General features: G+C 57.7%; 1 protein-coding gene across 1 annotated transcript; it reads left to right on the top strand.

The window, feature by feature from the left end:
• Positions 1 to 4,635: 4,635 nt before the first annotated feature.
• NMB (neuromedin B) lies at positions 4,636 to 9,292 on the top strand. Its single transcript, XM_063346668.1, has 3 exons — positions 4,636 to 4,935; positions 5,392 to 5,594; positions 9,024 to 9,292. Exons 1-3 carry the CDS (start codon positions 4,800 to 4,802, stop codon positions 9,069 to 9,071), a joined length of 387 nt encoding a protein of 128 aa, XP_063202738.1. The 5' UTR covers positions 4,636 to 4,799; the 3' UTR covers positions 9,072 to 9,292.
• The last annotated feature ends 714 nt before the right edge of the window (positions 9,293 to 10,006 follow it).

The following is a 10,006-nucleotide window of genomic DNA, read 5'->3' as shown; positions in this document are numbered from 1 at the left end:
CGCTGCGCAGCCAGCGTGGAGCTCGGGTCCCTTTCACGAGCTGTTTTCCATAAAAACCCCACTGGCTGCCCTGAATTGTGCTCCCACGTCCAGCCTCCACAAGTCCCCCAGCAGCTATTCCATTGCTCTTCCCAGGCTTGAAATTGGGGTTACGGGCTCAGGTCTCCCACGCATCCCCCACGGCCAAGCCTCGGTACTCGGCAATTAACCCACTGTCCCCTCAGTTTCCAAGCATTTACAGCGACACCGCAGCAGCGCAGGAATTCCCTGATTTCCTTTTCCCAGCCTTTCCCAAGCCTGCCTCGCAGCCCCTTGTCAGGGCCGCTGGGATCAGAAGTACCTGTTCCTCCCCTCCCTCCCGCCCTGGCTGAGGTAACGCATGCAGCCGCCAGCCAAAAAAGAGGGCAGATGTGTCCGTTCGGTTGCGTATCCAGTTAAAATCGGATCAGCACAAAAAGCCTTTGCCCTGTTCCAAACGCTGTGCCAGTTCCTGCTGCTTGTCCCCCCCCATCTCAGTTAGTTAATCTCCGTGGAGCTCGGTGCCGCCCTGAAGGAGCTGGACTTTACTCCATCACGCTTCGGTGGGTGCCGTAATCACCGGGGGCTCTTTTCTCTGTCTTCTCTGTAATTGGTATTGCTTTATCCCTGGCTTCATCCTCTGTCATCCCACCGGTGACCCCTCTTCCCCCTCTCTGGCTGCTGGCGTGCAGGGACACAAGTGCTGGGGCAGACCCTGTCCTGCTGGGCCACCAGGCAGAGTTTGGACCCTGGCCCAGGCAGGTTTCCCCCCCCCCCGCCACAATCACGCTGCAGCTGCCCAAGGAAGCCCTGGCATTTCTGGGAGAAAAGCAGCAGATGAGTCGTTTGCGTGTGCAGTGGAGCCGGCAGCTCCACAGCACCCACGGAAGAACACAGCTCCGCTTCCCAGGCGACACCCCTTCCCGAAACGTGAGGAGAACCCACTCATCTGTGCCAGTGCTGGGCAGTACCAGGCTCTTCCTCCACAGCCAGCACCCTCTCTGGACCTCACATCCTCCTCCTCCTGCCCTGACTACATCCCAAGCCTTCTCCAGATATCACAAATTTTACGCATTTTTGCACCAGCTGCAGCAGCAGCCCTGCAAGTCCTCCTGCCTTCCCCAGAAGGTGGTGCAGATCGGGCAGTGCACATCAGCCTTGGTGTTCCTCCTCTTGCACCCTCACCTGCAGCTGCCAGCGGAAAAAGGGAAAAGATTTGTGTCAGCTCAGGTTGTGTGTCTAGTTCAAAATCAGATCGGGGTGGGACCACCAGGTAGCCCAACCCAACACCGGTGAAACCTTCCCACAAGGCTTGTGAGGGCAGACCGGGGACATCAGAGCCAAGGTGGTGGTCACAGCCACCTAGCACCACTGGGACAGGGGGCCTCAGGGCTCCTCTCTCAGCTGACTTTATGGATGAGATGAAGCTGTCACGATGTGAGCATGAGGGTCAGCGCCACGGGGCTGCAAATGCCACATCCCTGGTGGGCATCATACTCATGTGCCCCACGCAGTGGATGGGGAGTGCCCAAAAGGGCCATGTCCTCAAAAGGCGAGCAGAGATGCGGGCTCAGCTCTACGGCTCCTGAGCTCCGTCAGGGAAGGAGCATGGGGAGAAAGTGGGGCGAGATTCCCCATTGCAGGCCGGGACCTCCAGCACACACAGGCACAAGAGGGTTGGCGGAGGCAGCCACCTCCCTGATGGGTGGTGGACCACCTCCTAGTTGGCCATGCCCATCAGCATGGCACACCTCCCTGACCGGCCACCCAAGGGGGTGCACGCACAGTTTGGAGGGATGCATGTCTGATGCAGGCGTACTTTTTAATTTTTTCCTCCCCGTAACATCAGAGCTGGGTTTGCAGTTTGGACTCTAGCCCCTGCTGCTGAAGAGGAACGAATCTCCTCTCATCCTTTCAACAGCGGTACATGCTGACAAGGGCATTGCGAATAAATCTTCCCTGTGCCAGTTCCCAGGAGAATTGGGTCACCTCAGGCTGTTCCTCCCCCACCAGCCAGCGCCTCCTGGCAGAGTTGTGGAGCTGTAAATTTGGCAGAAGCTGTCAGGGCCCTGAGGACACTAATAGGCCTTAATGGGTCCCACCTGGGGCCTCCGCCCCACAGGCCCAGGAAGCCATTAAAGCTCAGCCTTGGGCTGTTAGTCTTTCCTTGATCCATGTTGTAGGAGCACCGATCTGCGGATCAGCGGTGCCTGGCTATGGGCTGACTTCTTGGCCTGTTCTCACACCTGCCTCACCACTATGGACCTGTCCGGACTGTGTCTGACCCTGCTTACCCTCACCACATCTCATCCTGACCTGGGACCTGCCTCATCACCTGCCTGATGAACTGGACTCTCTTTGAACTTGGTGGCCACCTCTGAGTCTCCTCTCCTTGCCTATCAGCTACTGTGGCTGCTGAGAGAGCTGTGTTACTGGCCGCCTGTTCCTAAGCTCTTCAGACCTCCTGCTTCCTGACAGTGCTCCATGTATACAACACCAACTGGAGAGAACTTGAAGCCCAGCAGGCTGGGTGGGATTTCTGGGCAATCTTACTCATCTTTTCTTTCCCATTTCAGACACACAGGCTTCTCCTGCAGCAGTCCAACCCCTGAGAGCACCCCCGAGTAAATGTGCAACCTGGAGGAGGCTGAAAGAAGAAACAGAGCACGACCTGCTTCTTGGGGGCCCTCTGACCAAATGCTTCCAGTTTTACACAGGCTTCACTTTGCTTGAGCCCTGGGCATAAACAGTCCATGTCCCAGGTGCCCGCTGTCCCTGGCATGGCTGGGCACAGCTCCACTCGTGCTGCTGCTGGGCACGCATAGCTGGAAAAGGAGGAACTGATGGGGAGCGTGATGGTCGGTTCTAGGTGTAGTGATCAGGAAAGAGTGGTCTGCAGGATCCTGAAGGGATTGGGAAAGGTGAGTAGTGATACACAGACTCTGGTCTTTGCCTTGTCCAGGCAGCTGCTAAGTGGGATCCTGTGGGATGCGGCTCTGAAGAGTGAAGGAGTTCAGGAGACCTGGCAGGTCTTTAAGGACAGGATCTTCTGAGTCCATCCCAATAATCAGGTAAACAAGTAGGTGAACCAGGAGATGGGTTTGGCTAAGCTGAATTAAACTCGTGACTGAACTCCGATGCGAAAAGGCAGTATGGAGGAGGTGGAGGCATGGGCAGGCCATCAGGAGAAATAGGGAAATCTTGCCTGGGTCAATGTTAGGAAAGCCAAAGCTCGCTTTGTTGAGATGTGAAAAGAACATGAAGTCTTCTACAGCTGAAGTAAAACTTTAAAAGTAGTACTACTTTAGTTATAGGAGACCTCATTTGCCTTGCACATCTCAACAAACTTCTTTAGTTGTAGAAAGCTGAAGAAGGAAAGTGTTCACAAAGGCACCGCTGCTGACCAAGACACGTGGCCACAGACAAAGCTGAGGTCCTCCATGCCTTCTTGGCCCTCAGGCATCACCAACAAGGTCTCTCAGGCGGTGTGCCTGGAGGCAGGGTTCGGAGAGAAGAATAACCCGCTGTGGATGGGGGGGTCAGGGTGGTTATTACTTGGAGAGCCATAAAAACCTGTGAGCCCAGGGAAGTGGTGTCCAAGGGTGCTAAGAGGTGGCCGGGGATGCTGGCCGGTGTTCTTGCAAGACCACTTTTAACATCATAAAGAAAAATCACAGAACCATCTAGGTTGGAAGGAACCTTTAAGATCATCAAGTCCAACCATCAACCTAACGCTGCCAAACCCACCACTACCCCATGTCCCTCAGCACCCCATCTGCCTGGCTTTTAAATATCTCCAGGGATGGCGACTCCACCACTTCCCTGGGCAGTCCATTCCAATGCTTGATAACCCTTTCAGTGAAGAAATTTTTTCTAACACTCATCCTATACGCGCCCCCCCCAAGCACAACTTGAGGCTGTTTCCTCTTGTCCTATCGCCTGTTCCTTGGGAGAAGAGACTGACCCCCATCCATCATGTAGCAACACCTGCTGGAGCACATTCCTGGGCAGATGGAAAAGCAGGAAATGATGGGGAACAGGCAGCTTGGGCTGAAAAGGGGTAAACGCGCCCTGATCACCACCTGTGAGGGGAAAATGGGGTTTGTGGGGCGAGGGCAGAGCAGCAACGGTCCATCTGGTGCAATCTCCCACCGCGTCCGGGTGGCGGGATGACCCGGTCTGGGACTGGGGGGGATGCGCAGAGGGGTGAGGAGCCTGCGGGGGGGGGGGGGGGGGGGCGAAGGTTGGGGTTAACGGGTCGTACCCCACCTGGATGTGGGCAGCAAGTGGGGTCCGTCCTGACAGACGGCTGAGGCGGGGCCGGGGCCGGGCTGAGGGATGGGCTGAGGGGGAGCGGGTTGGTCTGTGGGAGCGGGGAAGGCTGAGGGGGAGCCGGGGCCGGGCTGAGGGAGCGGGTCGGGCTGAAGGACGGGCTGAGGGGGAACGGGACAGGTTGAAAGGCAGCGGGACGGTCTGAGGGAGGGCGTCGGTGTGTGGGAGCAGGGAAGGCTGGGGGAAGACGGGGACGGGCTGAGGGGCACGGGGACGGGCCGAGGGAGCGTGTCGGCGGCGGGGAGCCGGGGCCGGGCTGAAGGGGAGCGGGGCCGGGCTGAGGCCCGCTGAGGGGGAGCGGGGCGGGCTGTGGGCGGCCGAGGAGGGCGGTTCGCCCCGCGGCCGCCGGGGGTGTGTGTGGGGCGGTTCGCCCCGCGGCCGCGCCCCCCACCCCGCGGTGTATAAGCGCCGTTCGACGGCGAGCGGGAGCGGGTCCCTCCGGGGCGGCCATGGCGGCGCTGCGCTGCCTCCTGCTGCTGCTCTGCGGCGCCGCGCTGGGGCCCGCCGTACACCTCGACTTCGCCGAGCACCGCAGCCAGGCGGCCAAGATCAAGGTCAACCCCCGCGGCAACCTCTGGGCCACAGGTACCGGGGCGGGGAGGGGGGACGGGGAGGCGGACGGGCGTGTGGCGGAGGGACTGTCCCCCCCGCCGGGACCCTCCGGCTCCCCGGGCTGCCTGCGGGGAGCCCCCTGCGCCACCCCACAGGGCGGAGGGGGATGCTGGGGGGCTGGCAGGACCCATAGCGGGCAGGAGGAGAGCAGGGCAGGGATGGGGGAACCTCCTCCCACGTCTCTTGGTGACAGGTCCAGCACCTGTTGAACCCCAGAGGGTCCCGTCAGCAGCAGAAGGAAGTTTCCCAAAGTCCCGTCTGGACTTGGGATTTCTGGGTTTCTCCTCACTTGGTTGTTACTCACTAATTTAGGGCATCGGGTTTGCTCGGTGCTTCTCGTTGACTTGTGCTGGCGTGAGGTCGCCCATCACAGCTGCTGCCTCTCTCCTCCCGGGCGTTGTGCGGGCACACAAGCGCGTTGTGTTGCAGGTCACTTCATGGGGAAGAAGAGTGTCACGGGCTCCCCGCACCTGGAGTCGCCGGAGGAGCCTGCAGTGCCGATGGTCTTCGGTCCCTCTCTCAGAGCCCTGCTGGAGGACATGATGGAACTGCTTACCCGCGAGCTCCTGAAAATCCTCTTGCAAGAGAGACTTTTGGATGAGAACCAAGGGAAATATGACCTCACTGACCAGGTGAATATTGACTAAGACGGAGGGAGATGCTCCGAGCAGGGAGGTGGTGGTGATGTTAATCTGCCTTGCTGCAGACGGGCAGCAGATGCACAGCTGCTAGAGGTGTATTCCCCCACTTTCTGCTCCTGTTAACTGCCCTTAAACCATTTCTTAAGATCAGCTATAAAAGGGCAGAGGAGAAGTCTCCCTAAGCTTGTGTCTAGCTGTGCAGTGGCTAATAGTCCCAAATGCTTGGGAAGGGTGTGAGGATGAGCAAGGGATGCTTTGATGGAGCTGTGGCAGTGGTGATCTCCAGCCCAGGGCTTGTTAATAAGCATCTGAGTCTTCCTCAGCCAGATGCAGCAGAGGATGGCTGGCCACTGTGGCTGCCGTGAAGAAATGTCCCCTTTTCCAGCCGCTGCAGGGAGAGGGAAATCCTTTCTCCCCTCTATTTCTGTAGAGAGAAGCCAAGAGAGAGAGAGCCCTGTATGTGAAGGGAAAGGAGTCCGTCCTGCAAAGAGGTCTTGGGCTTCTGATGCCCCCCCACCTTGCGTCTGTGTCGCTGTGGTGGGATCCCTTGTTACTGAGGGGCATATATCTCTGTAAGCGCGCCTCGCAGAGGGGAGCTGTGCGTTAGTACCGCTGCCGAGCAGGGCTTGGGGAGCAGGCAGGAGCTTCGGTAGTCCCGCTGTGCATCAGCAGATCCTCAGCCTCCTTGGCATGGCTTTTGCTTCAGAACTCACCTGCCCCCGGGAGCAATGCACACATCCAGGTCCTCGCACAGGAGGCAGAGATGGAATTGCTCAGTCCGTCTGGCTCTGCTTGTCTGTTGCCTCATGTGCACTTCCCTGGTGTCTCACCCTTTCTAGTCACTGCAGGAAGTAACTGAGAGCCTAAAAGGGATGAAATCCTCTTAGGTGGGTGCTACGTGTGCTGTCCCACTGAGCTGCTGTACTTGAGGAGCTATCCTGTAACACTGCACGCAGGTAAAGCTGCTTCTGTTACCCGGGTTTAGGCAGTGCTTGCTCCTGTTCTTTGCTTTTTTGGGGAAGGCACAGGTGGGGAAGAGTTGCAGGGATGTGAGCCTGAGCGGCACTGGTTGTTCAAGTGTCTTCTTGACTCGGTTTCAGCAGACTAAGGCTTTCCTAGAGCACTGGTCCCAGCGGGAGAGTGCTTTCCACCATGAAGATACAGCTGAAGACACCAGCCCACCCTGCTCCCTGTATGATGCTGTGTGCTGTGGCCACTGCGCTGCTGCAGCTTTTCCTTCTTGGATGTCGCTGAAAGGGAGGAGAGGGCTGTGAAGGTGCTGGACCCTTTGCCAGCCTTCCTGGGGAGCCTTTGAGGAGGGGGATATTTGCTGCATTAACTGCCTGAGGGGATGGATGAGCTAGGGGATGGATGAGCTGGGGGATGTGCTGCCCTGCCTTGTCTGCTGAGATGTTCATGAGCGTGTGGTGTGAGTTTGATAAGAGTGACCCTCATGGCTCTCCTCCGGGTAGGTTAGTCGCGTGGGCACTGCTCGCACTGCAGATGTGCTGGGGCAGAGGCTGGTGCTGTATCTGGGCTGCGAGCTGGGTGCCGGTGCCCTGCCAGCCCTTTCAGTCTGCGTTCCCAGAGCTCAAAGGCAGGTCCTGGCCAAGGGCACTACCGTCAGCCTTTGGCCCGTGCGTGCTGGGTGTCAGCGCTCTGCTGCTGGAGGCGGTTTGGCTCATGGTCAAGCAGACGGTGGCCAGCTGCCTGCCTCACTGCACCGATGCCTCTCTGCTGGGAGGTGGGATGCCTTGGGTTGCCTTGCACGCGTGTGGCATCACAGCTCATGTGCCTGGTGTGCAGCTGGCTCCTCCTCACCTTCTCCAGAAGCCTCTCGCCTCTCCTCGGCCAGTGCCCTGATGTGCCAGCTGTCCCGTTGGTGGCAGTGGGGACCTTGCTGGGGGATAGGTCTAGTTCTGCCCTTCGGGCACCTCTGAGTGCCTCACTAGACTCATCTCCTGCCTTTCCACTCCTTTTCTCACCACCCGTCCCCCAAGGCATCTTTGTCTCTGAGCTGCTGGTTGATATTACAGGATGACTTCTCCCTGCTGCCTTTGAGTGCTGCCTTTGTTATGCTTTTTGGTGGGACCTTATTTTTTCTTGCTCCTGTGGGTGACAAGGTGCCAGTGCCAGTTCCTGCCGCCCTGACAGCTTTCTCCCTCAGTGTGGCTGTTGTTGGATGCCTGGGGTCAGCACCCAGCCTGTGCTCGAGCTGAGGAACACGTGTGCTCTGTTCGCCACCTGCCTTATGAGCTGTTTAATTGCTCTGCTCCTTGAAACTCTCTGTCCGCACCCTGATCAGGATCTGTCACTTCCATCTCAGATAGGTTTAGAAAAACAAAGATGCTTCTCCTTTCCTCGGGACCCCCTGGCCAGCAAGGCAGGGATTAACGCGCTCTTTAATTGTTGTTCAGCTGCTCTAGCACGTGTGCTGTGATTCGTGGCAGGATAAGTATCGAAGGAACTTGACTTTTATTGAAAAACCCAGTGGGCTTTTCCTTTTCTGAGGGTGTCAGTGATCATTCCCAAAGGGATTCTTCCTTTCTGTGGGGCCCTTCTAAGCATTAAATAAATCCCAGGGCGTAGTCTTTTTGCGTGCTCTCCCTTCGCGGGGCTTAGTCCTGCCTGCTGCTGTTGGGTTTTCTCTCAAGATGTTTCCTGTCCCTTTGCAAAGCGGGAACCTGTGTGCTGCTCCGTGCTTGTGATGGCAGAAGTCGCACAGAGCAGAAGGGGTTTGCACAAACAGGGATTCCTGTTTTGTCTTTTAAACCACATGTGGCAGGCAGGGCTTGGCTCTCAGCGCACTAGGGCTTCACAGTGCCACCCCATTGCTCTTTGTGACAAGGATTTGGCTGACAGAGGAGGACCATCCCCATCCCTTGTCGTCTTGTGTGTGTGGTGTCATTTCTCCAGGAGACAGATGGGGTGAGGCCACGTCTGTGGAGTGGAATGGCTCCAGGGGTGAGGGGAGAGCCCTTCTGCGCGAAGGCAGATGCTGCCCTGCGTTATCTCCGGGACCTCTGGGCAGTACACAATCCCACAAAATCCCTCTGTAGCTCTTCCCTGCAGTGTTTTGTGTCTCTTTTGTGCCTTCTCGCATAACTCTCTGCTGAATCAGGCCCCGAGGCTGCTCTTGTTCCTGCAGCCCAGCCCAGTGGCCGCTCTCTCGGTGGGCTGCTGGAGTTCGCCTCTGATGTCTGTCAGCTGTGGGCCAGCTGTTGGAGCCCAGGATGGGAGGCAGGAGCCAAGCTTCTGACCCTCTCCTTCTCATGTGCTGTCTTGAGCCACCCCTGGAAGTGCCGTCATGGTGCAGCGTGGGACGTTTGTCTCATCTTCTGCCCCGTGGTACCCAGCAGGAGGTGTTGGCGGAGGCTGCGTATGGGACCCAGTGTCTCACCGTTGTGCCTTTTCTTGTAGGAGACAGGGCTTTTAACAAAGGTGCTGGAGAAGTATTTTTCAAACTGAAGGAGCACGGCCGTGGAGGATGAGGTCTGCAGGCTCGGCCACGCGTGGCAAAACGGAGGAGAGCATCGTCCTTGTGGGTTACTGTAGCAACATCACTTTTATTTATTATTTCTGTAATATTGTTAATAGTGATTGCTTGTATGAAAAGCAGAGCCTCCCTGTATATTTCCTCTGTTTTCTGGTTTCTTGATGTCTGATGTGCCCCTGTGAATAAAACTGGCTCTTTGCACAGACTAGATCAGACTTTTCGGAGGGCGGGCGGGGAGGGAGACAGACCCCTGGGGCTTGTGTAGGCACTGGGAGCAGGAGCACGTGGTGGGGGCTGGAGGGAAGCTCCCGGCTCTGGGCAGCCAGGAGGGGATGGGATTCTGTCCCTGCAGCCTCTGCTCGCTGGAGGAGGAGACCCTGACTGCTGCACAGCAAAATTCCAACCGTGAGCTGATTACACCCCCTCACTACCGGAGCATCTTTATAACCCTTTTTATGGAGACGTTACCAGCAGCCCCTCCTGAAAACAAAAAGCATTTCGCTCAAAGTGTTGCTGGGATTTCTGGTTCAAGCAGGGTCCCTGCCTCGGGGGACCCCGGGGTTTACAGGCTCATTGGCCTTGGTTGGGCCATCTTCTGCTGTCCCTTACGTGGCTGGCGCGGGCCACAAAACACTCCGCCTGCTTGTGTGCCTGCTTTGGGCTGGCTGCTCCGTGCACCTTCACCTTGTGCACGGCAGTGGGCAGGGGTGCAGCCCCGGGGTGCTCCGTGGTGTGGGACAGCTGAAGGAGGGCACAAACGGGGGCTGCCCAAAACGGGTGATGGAGCACAGGCTCTGGTTCTGCACCTTCTGAAAGCGCTGCTCACTGATATGTCCCTCAGCCACCCCTGGGGATGTCCCCAGGCAGAGCTAACCCTGGCAGCAGATCACAGATTGATGCCACGAAT

The sequence above is a fragment of the Chroicocephalus ridibundus genome, chromosome 9, assembly GCF_963924245.1.
Source record: "Chroicocephalus ridibundus chromosome 9, bChrRid1.1, whole genome shotgun sequence".
Classification (NCBI taxonomy): Eukaryota; Metazoa; Chordata; class Aves; order Charadriiformes; family Laridae; genus Chroicocephalus; species Chroicocephalus ridibundus.
The sequence above is the reverse complement of the archived record's forward strand: the minus strand, read 5'-3'. Positions and strand labels throughout refer to the sequence as shown.